This window comes from Tenrec ecaudatus, chromosome 15 (genome assembly GCF_050624435.1).
Source record: "Tenrec ecaudatus isolate mTenEca1 chromosome 15, mTenEca1.hap1, whole genome shotgun sequence".
In the NCBI taxonomy this organism is placed as follows: Eukaryota; Metazoa; Chordata; class Mammalia; order Afrosoricida; family Tenrecidae; genus Tenrec; species Tenrec ecaudatus.
In genome coordinates, this window is record NC_134544.1 from 43,951,271 (window position 1) to 43,967,414 (window position 16,144).

The 16,144-nt window shown below is 43.2% G+C and overlaps 1 protein-coding gene across 4 annotated transcripts in view; it reads left to right on the top strand.

Annotated features, from left to right (window-relative positions):
• Positions 1-16,144, top strand: part of GAREM1 (GRB2 associated regulator of MAPK1 subtype 1) — a 227,961-nt gene that overhangs the window by 177,407 nt on the left and 34,410 nt on the right. For all 4 annotated transcript variants that reach the window (XM_075533065.1, XM_075533066.1, XM_075533067.1 and 1 more), the window contains exon 3: positions 1,966-2,096. In XM_075533065.1, coding sequence (XP_075389180.1) covers positions 1,966-2,096 — 131 coding nt within the window. The remainder of the gene's footprint in view (positions 1-1,965; positions 2,097-16,144) is intronic.

Below are 16,144 nucleotides of genomic sequence, written 5' to 3' on the forward strand. Positions count from 1 at the left end.
AATAACATAATTGACCCTTTTAGAAATGTACATTGAAATGTGACAACATAATTAGTCCCTGACATTTTTAACAATATGTTCACAGCCCTTCACAATTCCCTCTAATTGTGGATTCTGCAATAGGGTTTCTTTTGCCATCACGGTCCTAAGTAGAGAGAAGCCACCTTCAGCTCCAGCTCCTCATGGGTTGACATGACCCTGTTATAAGGTGGTGCACACCACACGCCCAGTCAGTCACTCCCTGCTCATCAACAACATCACGATTGTAGAAGTTCATCTACTGAGAACATCAGTTCTGTGAGAGCTAAGGGCCCACCGAATTATTTTATCCTATTTTAAAAATATTTTTAAAATACTAATTTAAAAAAATGAATTCTCCCGGGTCATTTGGTTTGGGCTCTAGCATGTAAATATGTGTGGGCATGAATAAAACTAAATGGTGACTTAGGGCTCAAAACAACATGAAGGATCCTTTTTCATCATGATGATGATAATACATTTAAGAAAACGTTTGCCAATTAAACTATGTTTAGACTGCAGGGGTATTGGTTATGTTCTCCATGGTGTGCAATCATCCCCACTGTCCAATTTAAATTTTTTCTATCACCCTTCACAGCTTAGTACCCTCCAAACAAGGCCGCCTACTTTCCTTATCCTGTTAGGTAGCCGGCTGAGGGATGGGTGGGGTTGCTCCCATGCCTGCAAAGGCCCCCCATAAAGGAGGTTGGAAAGAAATCGGGCAGCCTTTGGATGCCTATGGGAAGACCGCCAACTGAGCATGCTGAGACTAGGACCCCTTAGCATAGGTGAGACCTACAACCTCGCCCCGGGTACATCTCACAGGTGGACCTAACTCAACCAATGAGGTCAACCAGTGCCTTTAACCATGCCTTTCCAGCCAGAAGTGGTAAAAGCGGGCTGCTGGAAAGCCAGTTTCTCTCTTTAACTCTGCTCCTGGTCAGCAACAGGTGGAGACTGAGGGTCTCCTGTGCCCTCCCCACCCCCCCACCCCCTACCCCCCAGGCGCACACGCGCCTACTCCGGGCCCACAGCCTCTGCCCCACATGCACAGGTTCTTAGGCTTCTGACCTCCTGGGATTCCCCGCAGGTTCTGCACATGTGGGTGTTCTTTTCCACGTGGTTATTCTGTACCCGGTTGTGAACCCCAGCACGGCTTCCTTGCAGCTTGGCCATTTTCCAGAAATAGCATGCACCCTATTGAGACTCTAAAACCTGAAACTGGTCCTGTCCTCCACAAAAACTCACTTGGATTACAGAACGTGCTTTGGCGGGAATTCTTTCAGCATGGGAAGCCAAGAACTGAAGTACTTACCCACTCCAGGACCCTAACGATCCCTCCCACTGCCCCTCGTGACCACTAATAAACTTGGTCCATTTGCCTATTCTAGATACCAGTAGCTCCTACTAGTAGGGTTGTCGTCCTGTGACCGACTTATTTTCTGTAGCATAATACTTTATAAGGTTCCCTTGTGTTGCAGTGTGTATTGGATATCCTTCCTCTTTGTGTGTATATATACACCACATTTTATTTACCTATTCTTCTGTTGATGTGTTTTCAGCTCATTTCCATACGGTGGCTATTGTGAAACATGCTGCGATGTCCATTGATGTATTGAACGGCCATTGTTAATGGAATAACTTTATTAAGTTGTTTTCACTTTCTGATCAGATTACAAGTAAGCCTCCCTTCGGTTTGATTTCATTTCTGGACTTCTGGGAATGAAGTCTGACAGCAAAGGGAAAGCACCTTTGATGTTCTTTTCCGCTGATTTTTAAGTACATACTCGAGCTTGTGTAAATCACCCATAGTCACGTCTTTTAAATGACGGTGATCCCAAGACTTTTACCAGAAATACTGGGAGTCAGGAGTGCGAACACTGCGGTCACAGAGACAGCTGGCCGAGATAAACACCTCACCTGCCTTCTGTTTATCCTGTCTTTCAGGACAATTCAAACTGCTGGAACAGGACCGAGATATAAAGGAGCCTGTGCAGTATTTCAACAGCGTGGAGGAGGTGGCGAAAGCATTTCCCGAACGCGTGTACGTCATGGAGGAAATAACATTCAATGTGAAGGTACCTCTTGAAAAATCAAATATTTATCCTCACTCAAATCATTCAACTTTCCAGTCAGGAAGTGCACAGCTGCCCTTCCCAGGAGAGTTTCTCCCTTCCCAGTGGGATAGCGTCAGTGACCAAGACTGGCCTTTTTTTTTTTTAATATTATTGGGGGCTCGTACAACTCTTATCGCAATCCATACATCCATCCATTGTGTCAAACACATTTGTACATTTGTTGTCATCATCATGCTCAAAACATTTGCTTTCTACTTGAGCCCTTGGTATCAGCTCCTCATTTTCACCTCCCTCCCCACTTCACCCTCCCTCATGAACCCTTGATAATTTATCAATTATTTTTTTGTCATGTCTTACACTGTCCTATGTCTCCCTTCATCCACTTTTCTATTGTCCATCCCCCAGGGAGGAGGTTATATGTAGATCCTTGTAATCCATTCCCCCTTTCTACCCAACCTTCCCTCCACCCTCCCGGTATTGCCACTCTCACTACTAGTCCTGGAGGGATCATCTGTCCTGGATTTCTTGTGTTTCTAGTTCCTATCTGTACCAGTGTACATCCTCTGGTCCAGCTGGATTTGTATTTAGGTAGAATTGGAATCATGATAGTAGGTGAAAGAAGCATTTAGGAACGAGAGGAAAATTGTATGTTTCATCGTTGCTACCTTGCACCCTGACTGGCTCATCTCCTCCCCATGACCCTTCTGTAAGGAGGTGTCCAGTTGCCAATACAGATGGGTTTGAATGCCACTCTGTACTCACCCTCATTCACAATGATAGGATTTTTTGTTCCTTGATGCCTGATACCTGATTCCTTCGACACATTGTGGTCACACAATGTGCATCTTCCATGTGGGCTTTGTTGCTTCTGAGCTAGATGGCCGCTTATTTATCTTCAAGCCTTTAAGACCCCAGATGCTATCTCTTTTAATAACCGGGCACCAGCAGCTTTCTTCACCATATTTGCTTATGCACCCATTTGTCTTCAGCGAGACTGCATTTTTCTATAGCTGACTGGACTCCCTGACAACTTACCTTCTTAAAATTAGGGTTTCTTGTTCTCATTTTGCGGTGTCTCTTTTGTTTGTTTGCTTTTTGTTTTTGTTTGGGTAGAATTTAAAATTGATGTTTAGGTTAAAAATATATAACTGAGAAAGGGTAAATTAAACTCCTTGCTTTTATTTTAGGGGAGGTAAGTAGGGTGTGTGTGTGTGTGTTTAATTTGGATTTTATTCTCTAATATCTAACAGTTGTTTGGGTTTATGTTCTGTGACTGTGATGCCTCCACTGTCAGGAGCAAAACATATGATACGATGGAGAATGAACACTTTTGCTAAAGAGGGTAAAATAGACTTGTGGAGCATGCCCTGAGCACATATTCAATCCATATAGTCTTTATGACTGTCCATAGTCATATGCAAGGACAGGAAGATTGTACAGTATTTTGCCCAATAGATCGTTCTTAATCTTTGTTTTTCAAAGAAAAGCCAAGTAGTGTTCACTGTACTGCTTGTGTGGTGTGTTCTTAAGTGAGCGCCTTTGACTCCACTCGCCGTTTAGAAGGAACCAACCACAGAGACCAGGCCACCAGATAGTTCCAACCTCATGGCCTGTACATCCATTGTGTTTTCTGCAGCTGCAGTGAAACTACACCAAAATGTTGGAAGTGTGTTCACACTGAAACCGATTTTCTGTTTCACCTCCTTTCAGCAGGAAGTCTAACTAAGTTGGACTCTAAAAATTTCCAGAAATCAAGGTTTAATTTAGGAAACAAGTTTCCTGTTTCTTAGAAATCCACGCTATGTGAAAAAAAACAGGCTGCGGGAAATTGTCCCAAGAATGCAAACACTGTCTCCATGTATGAGTCAGCCATCCACCCCCAGCCCTCTGCAAACAGGGAAATGCCAAGACAGCCTCCTTGTGGGAGAAGCAATTCTACCCTCGTTATTGGTTAATCGAAGCCTTTCTGTCTTCTAAGATAGGGATGCAATTATCATCTCTTTAGTGTTATCGTTAAAATCTGTACGATTTGTGTGTTTTAAAAATTTTGTTAATGAAAGTATGGTTATATGCAAAAATATTTATCATTTTAACTCCTTCAGTGGGTCAGGACATGAGTCATCCTGACAACTTGAGTCACTTACAATGAACATTTGTGAGAACATGTGGATCTTAAAACTAACTGAGCCTCATTGGCCAGAAGTTAATCAGATCCTCGTCTATTAGTTTCTTGATTGATTCTCCTGAAGTTTACATTTAGAATTACCAAAATGGGCTGGGGGAAGGGAGAAGGGGAGAGGTGTTCATTGTTTAAAAAGTTTTCACATTTCCTCATATTAAAATTTAGCAAGTATTTGTTGCATGGTGACCAGACATCCCACTTTTGGCGGGACAGTCCTAATTTTTAACAATTTTTCCCATGTCCCACGGCATTTTTTAAAAGTCCTGATTTTTAGAAAGAATGAATGACAAGCTAGGGTGTACGGTCTTGGGCTGCCCTGTGGCTATTTTGCCAGGATATGAGTTTTATCAATGGTGTCCCGCTGATGTCTCGCTTTACTAATGTTAAAATCTGGTCATTTTACTCTAGTAGCTAATATATGTATGGATGGTTTCGTGATATATCAGCAGTGATTCAAAGGATAAGACTGCCTTTTGGTAGTTCTGTTTCTTAACAGGAGATCATAAATGAATGATTGAGTGGTACTCTGACAGAAAATACCATTAGTGAATGACTTTATCAAACAGAAATTATTCTCTCCCAGTTCAGGAGGCTGGAAGACCAAATTCAGATTACCAGCTTCAGAGCAAGGCTTTCTGGTTCTGGGTTTCCTGGTTCTAGCTTGCCCAGCGCAGGTACCCCGTCCCAAAGTTAAGTTCTTCTTCTCCCTCTGTAGAAGCAGGTGCTGTGCTCTGCTCCTGCTCGTTCCAGATAACGGTATTACGGGCCACACCCCAGGGAAACTCCTTACATCAGATGAGGACTGTGTTTCATCCCCCTCTTAATATCGTCATACTGTCTCCATCTGATTGGTTTATCCCATCATGGGGGATCATTAAGTAACTGCCCCCATTGTAGCATTGCATAACTGCCAAGCCCGAGAGTCATGTCCCAGACAAGTTGACACATATGTTAGGGGGACACAGTTCGTCCATGGCTAGAGTATTCGTTAACAATGTTTGTTGTAGAGATGCCATTTAAGAATTCATAGACGTACAGAATTTGGTGTTCTTCATAGATAAATACTCACGTAGATAAACTGAGGAGATGCAGGCAGAGAGATCACAGGAAGCATTGTACTTCAAGATCGACCTTGAGATGTTCCTTTTGACGTTGAATGCAATGCCATTCTCCTTGAATTTGTCATTCCCAGAATAATAAACCATATGATTATCCAATTCAAAATGGCCAATACCAGTCCATCCAAATAAGCTAATACCTAGGATATTGATCTTTGTGTGTTCCATCTACCGTAATTTTTGATGACTTTAAATTTTTCAAGTTTCATACTTAATACATTCCATGATCCAATTAACAGATGTTTGCAATTGTTTCTTCTCATTTTGCGGCATGCCTTATCAGCAAATGAAAGTCCTAAAAGCTTTGCTCCATCCACATTATTAAGGTCAATTGTACTTTGAGGAAGCCACTTTGCCCCGGTTACATTTGGGATGCTTCCCAACCTAGTGGCTCATCTCGGGCCCTATACCAGACAATGTTCCACTCCTGTTCAGAAGTTGACCCCCGGCCCCGCCTTATTCTGCGAACTCCATTGTAATCTGTTCACCATGGGTGAGCCTGCTGCTATTTGACACCCAGATGCCATAGCTTCGAGAGTCACAGCAATGGATAAGCCACCACAGTGTGACACACTGAGTGATGGGTGAAAGATGCACTCCTATTAACTTTAAAAAGGGTTTTTCTATTTGTCTTTATTTAGAACATACGTTAATTTGTTTAAAGTATCATTGATTTGATTAATTACATGAAATGAATATATAGTGTTTAAATCTTTAGACAAAAAATATACCTTGAGCACCAACTCTGTGTGTCCAGTGTTCTTCTAGGCACTGGGCACAAATAGTGAATGTGTAGAACCCTCCCAGTATGCCCATGTCTACAGGAGAAGTTCTTTACTGTCCTATAGGATGTCAGGAGTTGAACCAGCTTGATGGCAGTGAGTGTTTTGGGAGGGGAGGTGGATGCACAATAGACAGACAGGCAGACAAATGAGGGCAGGTGAGAGGAGAGGAAAGAAGGACCAATTACTTCGCAGGAGAAGAGAGTTGGATATGCACGTCTGGAACTTGCTGAAAGGTGTAGACATTGAAGCCCATCGTCTTCTAGATGGTATTTGAAGTCCATGTTAGATCAGCTCAAATACACCGATGGTTCTCATTCAGGCCTTTGTTTCTTGGTTTTTGTTTTTAACCCAGTGGACATTTGGGCACTGTCTAGAGGCAGTTTAATCGTCACGACTATGTTACAGCACAGTGGAATAGTTGTTGCAACCAAGCCCATTTTGTTCACAAAACCTGAAAGACAGACTCTCGGGTCCAAAACCTAATCCTACTAAAAAAATTTTTTTAATTTAATAAGTTTTCCACCCCAGATTATTTTACTTCCTCCTTGATTAATACTTTATATTCATTCATCCTAAGGACTCGGTACCTAGTGTTGGGTTTGGTTTTTTAAATTTGCCCTTATTTACTACTTTTTTGAAGACTTAGAACAGCAGTATCTAGTGAATGATTTTGAAAATATCTTCCACCCATTCAAATCCAGGCCTTTAATGATAGACACTTTCCCATACATGATTTTCTTCCATCAAAAATAATCAGTAGCCGGTGACCGTTGACATTCCCTCTTTGCTGTGACAGTTCTGGAGAGAAAGGGGGGAGGCAGCTCCCAGTGAGGGTGGGTAATGTGCAGCTCTCCTGTAGTGGGTAGGGCACGCTTTCTTTTCTCTCTTGGCCTGCTCTCGGGCCTCAGGGAGCCCCCGTACCCAAATCTGGATCATAGAAAGTTGTTATTTTCGCCTAGCTAGAGAGGTTGAGGCTTTCCGTTGTTCCACATAGATTTCCCTAGAGGGGGAAAAAAGCAAGTTTGCATCATTTCAACTAGGGAACATAACCCACTGGGGAGCTGTGAGATTTCAGCCGTATGTGGAGTAGAGACAGTGTCTCATGAACCCCTTTGTCACATGGACTCTGGCTGGGCTGGATGTTGAGCTGACAGCTCTATCACCTGATTTGGAAGCAGTGCCACTGCCTCCCAGAAGACAGCTGTAGTGTGGGCATAGGGATTTCATTAATAGGAAAAAGAAAGTATATTACATTCAGAGAATTCAAGTGACAGAGTTCTCCAGACTGAGAAACAAGATCATGTGAGATAAGAAAATATGTAACTAATCCAGGAAGTGTCTACAGACCTTGAGTGTTTGTAATCATCAAAACTTGAATCCAGAAAGACCCTTACATTCAGTCTAGTTCTGCTTCATCTTCCAACAAATATGGAAAGTAAGATACAGGTACATTAGGTGAGTCAATGAATTCATGCGAAGCCACAAAACTACTGAGCTGTAAGGCCTTATGTGGAACCCAGGTGTCCTCATTCAAGCCAGTCATTTGTCTGCCCCATTTCACTCTCTTTGTGGACAGACCCAAGATTTGGATCAGAATATACTTTAACACTAACTCAATTGTTGGTACCGTTCATTCATTTTTTTCTAAAAATCTGAATAATCATGTTCACTGGTTATTGCAAGTTTGCAATACCTAGCCAAAATCCTTCTGTCTTTTCTATTTCTAAAACACTTGTGGCCTAACACATAGGATTTAGCAGCTGTCACAAATGCTATTCATAAAAAATTTTGAAAATCTTAAACCGCACCAGAATGGGATGCCAATTTTTTAAATAAAATCTTATACGTTAGCTTAATTTTTTGTTTGTTTGTTTTCTCCCCCTCTGCATCAGTGGAGCATTTAATTAGCATGTACCCAAATGAGCCCTTCTGAAATAATAGCATCGTAAATTGTGAGACCACAACAGAGATTCCAGGCTAGCGTTGGGATTTGTCTCTGCCAGTGGCATAAGGAAGTATACGGCATTGGCTAAAATGCACTGCTGGATAAACAAGAGTTCTAAAGTTTAGTATGACTCATGCTACAGAACGCTGAACTTTGAGGGTTTTTTGGTTTGGTTTGGTTTGGTTTTGACCCCAAAGCATCCAAGTCACTGGAAGTACGTCAGCCCCGTTTTCCAGGTCATGGATTTGAGACAATCCATGTGCCATTTTTTTCTTTTTGTTTTCATGTGCCATTTTTTACAACAAATTAAGTACCTTTTTCCAAGTTGTCATTTGAAAAAAAGTGCTAAGGAATGAAAAGTGTACCCCTCTCCCAGGTAGTTAGACTGTATCTTGTATCTGTAGATAAACATCAAATTAAACATGTGTCATGTTGCTTTTATTGACTCGTTTTAACTGAACAAATTACCCATAAGGCCCTGGAAGTGCCTCAGTGGAAGCCTTTTGGACTGCTCCTGATCCTACTCTTGCCATTGTTATTTTCCCTCTTCCAACCTTCTGATGCTACTTGTCATTTACAATGCAAAAGCTATTGGAGGGGTAGTTCTGTTGACTCTGTTCTAGTTGTTGGAGGTTTTGTGTTAACATATCTGTCATACGCCTTTCTTCTTTTTTCATGTATGCATTCAGTGATATCAAGCTACCTCTGATAACTGCCTTTGCAGTGTCCCATAAGTTTTGATATGTTGTATGCTCGTTCTCATTAGTTTCTAGAAATTTCCTGATATCCTCTCTGATCTGGACCTTAACCCATTCATGTCGCAGGAGATTGTTGTTTATTCTCCAATTGGTGGCCCTTGCTTTTCTGGGTGCCTTCCTATTAATCTCCAGCTTTATGGCATGGTGGTCTGAGAAAGACGTCTGGATAATATCTATGTGTTTGAATTTACTCAGGCTGGCCTTGTGCCCCAGCATGTGATCTATTCTTGAGAAAGATCCGTGTGGATTGGAGAAGAATGTGAAACCTTTTGCTTTTGGATGAAAGGCTCTATAGATGTCTATCAGGCCCTGTTGCCTAATTACATTGTTTAGCTCTCTGGCCTCTTTGCTGAGCTTCTTTCCCTGTGACCTGTCTTTCTCTGATAGTGGAGTGTTGAAGTCCCCCACTATTATTGTTGTTTCCGTGATTTCTTCTGTCATTTTTTTAATTGTTTGTTTGACGAAATTTGCCGCACCATTATTAGGTGCGTAAATATTCAGTAGTATGCTTATTGCTTCCTGGTTTACTGAGCCTTTGAGCATTATGTAATGTCCCTCTTTGTCTCTTTTTATGTTTTGGATCTTGAGATCCATTTTGTCGGAGATTAAGATAGCCACTCCTGCCTTCCTGGAGTTACCATTTGCTTGGTAAACTTTCTGCCAGCCCTTTATTCTCAGCATATGCTTGTCTGCTTGCTTAAGGTGTGTCTCTTGCAGGCAGCAGATTGATGGGTTATGTTTTCTAATCCAATCCTCCAGCCTCTTTCTTTTAACATATGAATTGAGCCCATTTGTATTCAAAGTGATTATTACAATCTCTGGCTTCATGGTTGCCATATTCTGTTTTGTGTTTTGGGTCTTTGCCTATCTTCCTTCATATCAGTGTACTGCATTTGAGTGGAGGGTTTCTATCCTGTCCTCTTTTCCATCTGAGACCCTGTTGTCCTGGTACGTGTTGCTGGCATGTTGGCTTCTAGATGGAGATGGGCTATATGGTGGTCTCCTGGTGGTTCTAGTTGGAGCTTGATCTTCTGGCCATAGTGAGTCAGCCAGTATGTTCTGCAGGGTCGGGTGACTTGCAGTATATTTTTTGAGTTCTTCCTTGTCCTGGAAGACCCTTATCTTACCCTCTATCTTAATGGATAACTTGGCAGGGTATAGGATTCTGGGGGAGGCATTTTTATCTTTCAGTTTTTGGAAGATGTTGCTCCATTCTCTCCTCCTCTTCATGGTTTCTGCTGATAAGTCTGAGCATAACCTTACCTGCGCTCCTTTGTATGTGACTGTCTTCCTTTCTCTTGATGCTCGTAGAATTTTCTCTTTTTCCTCTAAGTTGGATAATTTTACAATTATATGCCTTGGCGTGTTCTTCTTGGTGTTTAGCTTAGCCGGCGTCCTCTCTGCTTCCTGTATGAGAGTCGGATTCTCCTTTGTTAGGTTGGGGAAATTTTCTTCCAGGAATTCCTTTTCTATCTTGGCGGTCGATTTGTGTGTTATGTTGTGTTCCAGTAGACCGATTATTCGAATATTATTCCTCTTCATAGCATCTGTCATTGATCTCAGGCTGTCTTCTGTTTCTTTAATTTTCCTAAAAATCATATCATTGACTGCACACCTCCATGATAGGATCGCTGAAGACAAATGGGTGCACAAGCAAATGTGGTGAAGAAAGCTGATGGTGTCCGGCTATCAAAAGAGATAGTGTCTGGGTCTTAAAGGCTTGAAGGTGAACAAGCGGCCATCTCGCTCAGAAACAAATAAGCCCACATGGAAGAAGCACACCAGCCAGTGCGATCACGAGGTGCCCAAGGGACCAGATATAAGGCATCATGCAAAAAAAAAAAAAAGATATAAGTGTGTGTATGTATGTGTATATATGTGTATATGTATATATGTATGTGTATATATATATATTATATTAAATGAAGGGGGAAGTGCAGAGTGGAGACCCAAGGCCCAAGTGTCGGCCAATGGAGATCCCCTCAGAGAGGGGCTTAGGAGAGGAGATGGGTTAATTAGGGTGTGAGGTAGTATCGATGAAGAACACAGCTTTCCCCCAGATCCTGGACACTTCCTCCCCCCAACTACCATGATCCGAATTCTACCTTGCAGGGCTGGATAGGACAGAGGCTGTACACTGGTACATATGAGGGTTGGAGGTACAGGGAATCCAGGGTGGATGATACCTTCAGGACCAAGGGCGTGAGGGACGATGCTGGGAGAGTGGAGGGTGAGTGGGTTGGAAAGGGGGAACTGATTACAAGGAGCCACATGTGACCTCTTCCCTGGGAGAGGGACAGCAGAGAAGGGGGGAAGGGAGACCCCGAATAGGGCAAGATATGACCAAATAACGAGGTATAAATTACCAAGGGCATATGACGGAGGGGGGAAAGGGAAGGGAGGGGGGGGAAAAAGAGGACCTGATGCAAGGGGCTTAAGTGGAGAGCAAATGCCTTGAGAATGATTGGGGCAGGGAATGTATGGATGTGCTTTATACAATTGATGTATGTATATGTATGGATTGTGGTAAGAGTTGTTGGAGTCCCTAATAAAATGTAAAAGAAGAAAAGAGAAAAAAATGATTAGGGCAAAGACTGTACAGATGTGCTTTATACAATTGATGTATGTATATGTATGAACTGTGAAAAGAATTGTATCACCCCAATAAATTGTTAAAAAAAAATTAAAAAAAAAAAAACAATGCAAAAGCAGCAGCACACTGGTGCCCTTGGTTCTAAGTGTATTGCCAGTATTGCTCTAACAAAAAGGATCCCTGGTGGCATAGTGGCTTACACCCTGAACTGTCAACTGCAAGGTCAGCAGTTTGAACCCACCAACCGCTCCTCTGGAGAAAATGATGCTTTCTGCTCCGTTCTGCTCTGTCCTATAGGATTGCTATGAGTCGAAATTGGCCCAATGGCAATGAGTAGGGCTTTAACATTCATTGATTTTCCTTTTTCACAGTAGCTCAGTCACAACTACCCTGCGCAGTTTAAAATGCTGGTCCTAATTTTAAATACTTCTCTCGTCTTCTCTCAACAATCCAGAAGTGTCCCCTCCTTGTGTTTGTAAAGTGATGATAAGGCCAGGGAGGCAGTTTTTCCACTACTGTCTTGATCATTGGCTCTGCTGTTTTAACTCTGTATTGCTTTGTTGTTGTTGATAGAGGCAGGCAAGTAAGCCTCAACTCATAGTGACCCTGCCTCCACGCCCCCCAAATGGAACAAAACACTGCCCAGTTTTGCACCATCCCGTGATCACGTGTGGATCATACCATGTGACCCATAGGGTTTTCACCTATTGATTTTTAGAAAGAAATCACCAGGCCTTTCTTGCTAGGCTGCCTTAATATGAAAGCGCGATTCTAACCTATGCAGTATCTGAGGAACATGCAGACCTCCGTCTAACACGTGGTGAACATGCATCAAGTGCATTGACTGGGAATCAAACCCAGATCTCCCACAAGAAAGGCAAGAATTCTACCACTGAGCCCACCACTTCCCCCTGGACCCATTAGTGTGCAATTGATTGTAGGGAGCCTGTTTTGGGAGATAGCTGTGAATTTTAACAAAAATGCTATCCAAGACAATTCTGTTTTCCTTAAACTTTGAAAAACAAGTTATTGTTTTCTGCTATCTGGAAGTCTTTAGACAAAATCTGAATTAATCATCACCCGCTCTTCTGGAATTCATTGAGGTGATCTCTGCACCTCTTTCAGTTTGAGGTGTGTATGATTTTTGTCTTTAGTTGGGGAGATTCTCCTGAGAATTCAGTGGTTTATGGTCCTCTGAAAGACTGGGCTTTCTGCTCCAGTGAAGTCAGCCTTGGAAATCCACAGGGGCAGTTCTCCCCGGTCCAGTAGGGTTGCTTTGAGTTGGCATTGATTCAGTGACAAGTGAGTATGGTTCCTACATAATCTGGCCCGTTCATTGCCTGTTGTGCCTGTTGGAATGACTACTTTCGGAGTCCCTGTTTATGGCTGTCATTTACACTTTCTGCTGTGAGCTGGGAAGTAGTAACAGGCTTGATTCGGAAGGGAGTGAAATGCAGCTTTTTCCTCTTAGCCCTGACCTCTCCTAGACTGCAGCCTCTTGGCCGTTAAAGCTCTGCCTGCCTGCCAGTCCTTAGCCGTCTTCCAGATACCGCGATACAAATGGTAACTGTGCACCCTGAATGCGGTCAGCTCAAGAGGGGCCTGGAGAAGCATGGACTATAGACACCACCTCTTCTTATTTTCCAGTTTCAAAAAGCAGGGCGTTTAAAAAAAACAGAGTCAGATGTCATTTATTTTCAAGATTCATTCATAAGAAATTGAATACAACTGTGAAGCTAATTGTTTCCATATTGGAAGGCAGCTGAGTGCTCGCTTGTCAGCCGAGGGTCTGAGGCCCTGAAACACGTCCAGTGGCCCAGCCCTCGGCTGCGTGGCCAGAGTCCATCCCTGACATTCGCCTGGTCACCCTTGCCCTGCTCCCTGATTTTAAAAAAGCACAGGCAGAATTACCATTTATTTTGGATGCTTCATGCTCTTTCCTTCTCCTTTTTTGGCCATTTTCCTCAGGGTGGGGAAATTGAAGGCTGGGGGAAATTATGTAAGATTAATCAAATTCTCTCTATACAATCTGGATGTCCGTGAGCTCGTTCCTGGTTTTTACTCCAAGCTGAAATGTCAACTTCTGCTCAAGGAACAGAAAGCTCAAGGAACAGAAAGCCAGAACCATGTTTGGGCTCAAGGAACAGAAAGCCAGAACCATCCGCGGCTGGGCCTGGGGGAAATTGCCCACCCGTAGTTTACAGCATTGCCTGGCCCCAAGCCCCATCTCCATGGAGGTGACCCCCTAGGGCAGAGAGTTTCCAAGGCTGTATCTTTACTAGACCAAACTGCTCACATCATTCGCCCACGGAGCCTGTGGTGGATTTGAACCTCAGACTTTCTGGTTGGCCGTCAAGTACTTTCACCTCTCTGCCACCAGGGGCTGCATTGCTTGCCCACAGGATGTGAATTCTAGGAGGCATTGGGGGGAGTAGTAGTAGAACCCCGCTACTTTTCCTGGATGCGGCGGACTAGCGTTGTGTAAATAGCACGCTCTTTAAAGGACTTCCTCTCAGGAAACATTGGAACTGGACACGTTAACCAGGCTCACATACGGAAGCACTTAGAGCACATTGTTCCTCTGCTATTAGGACCAATAAATATATAAAAGGAAGGAAATCATGCATCTAAATCACATCTGCAGAAACCTGAGGGGACGGTTTGGCTCGGTGGCCGAAGGAAGAACAGTTATTTATGAGATGATGCATCTGTCACTGGCAGTGGCCGAGAAACTGGTCGTCCCATCGCCTCATAACGCCTGCAGGGCTAATTGTGTGCATGGATGATGACGTCAGTTGGGCACCCGGCACTGCAGCTTCCCCTCAGGTCTGTGTTGCATTATTACGTGCAGGAGAAGGAGGAAACGGCTCTTGGAAGTGCACACATACTGGAACACATAGCCGAAACTGCTGGCTGAGCCCAGACAGTGACATCTGGTGAGGATAATTTTGGTTGTTGGCGTCTGTGCATGAACTGTCCAGCTTCTGAAGGTATCAGCGCTCTCACAAGCTGGATGGAGATCCTCTATGGATTCCTTTGATATGCAGTCCCTCAGGAAGCATATAAGTTCATCATTTTGGAAGGCTGACATGGGTGAATTAGGAAGGATAGGGCATGTGTAGGTTTAAGGAGATAGCTACATACCCCTTCGTGCTCTTTAATGTTGGAGAAGTACCCTTTGCTCACTGTATGTTCACTGGAAATTCTCTGCTGAGTGTGTGAATGAGCCGGTCGATCTCAGTCTCATGAGCTGCTTTTCTGCCAGCATCTGCATTGCTGTCATGGTGCAAATGGGGGATCGACCAACTGTTCTACAAAGTTCCCATAAAAAGGAGGCATGCACTGCAGCTGAGTATTTCGGAGACAGATCTGTCCTACACTAACCTATTCTGAATCAGTTTAATATGTTCACTTCCTTTGGAATGTGATGACTTTTTCAGACATGATTCCAACATTGTCTCATTCCGGGTAAATGTTTTCCATGAAAAATGTGAACAGTTCTTTACTATCAAAAGAGTCAGTAGTTGATAGAAATTTAAAAACCAGCATGAAAAGAGGATGTGGAAAGCAGAGAGAAATGATTTTAAGAAGAAAATTGTTGTTACAGTTAATAGCAGTAGTGACAGCACTAGCCTTCATCTACTGAGCCTACATGTGCCAGGTACAAACCAGAGGCTGTTTGCATGTGTTCACATAGCCAACACTTTACAGATAAGGAATCTGGATCTCAAAAAAGTAATGGCAGGTTATGTGACAGTAAAGGCAGCATTCAAATCCAGATGTATCCATTTTTTGTTTGTTTGGGGGTTTTAAAAAATCATTTTATTAGGGGCTCATACAGCTTGTATCCCAATCCATACATACATCAGTTGTCTAAAGCACATTTATACATTCATTGCCCTCATCATTCTCAAAACATTTGCTCTCCTCCTAAGCCCCTGGCATCAGTTCCTCATTTTCCCCTTCCTCCCCGCTCCACCCTCCCTAATAAACCCTTGATAATTTACAAAATATTATTTTGTCATATCTTGCCCTATCTGATGTCTCCCTTCACCCACTTTTCTGCTGTCCCCCCGGGAGGAGGTGACATGTAGATCCTTGTAATCGGTTCACCCTTTCCAGCCCACACACCCTCTGCCCTCCCAGAATTGCCGCTCACACCACTGGTCCTGAAGGGATCATCTGCCCTGGATTCCCAGGATTTCCAGTTCCCATCTGTACCAGTGTACATCCTCTGGTCCAAACATATTTGTAAGGTAGAACTGGGATTATGATAGTGGGGGAGGAAGAAGTGTTTAGGAACTAGAGGAAAGTTATATGTTTCATCATTGCTCTATCACACTCTGACTGGCTGCCCCCAAGACCCTTCTTAAGGAAAGTCCAGTGGCCTACAAATGGACTTTGGGTTTCCACTCTGCACTATCCCCTCATTCACTATGATATGATTTTTTTGTTCTGATGATGCCTGATACCTGATCCCTTCGACACCTCGTGATCGCACAGGCTGGTGCGTTTCTTCCACGTGGGCCTTGTTGCTTCTGAGCTAGATGACCACTTGTATACCTTCAGTCCTTTAAGACCCCAGATGCTATATCTTTTGATAGCCGAGCACCATCAGCTTTCTTAACCACATTTGCTTATTCACCCACTTTGTCTTCAGCGGTTGT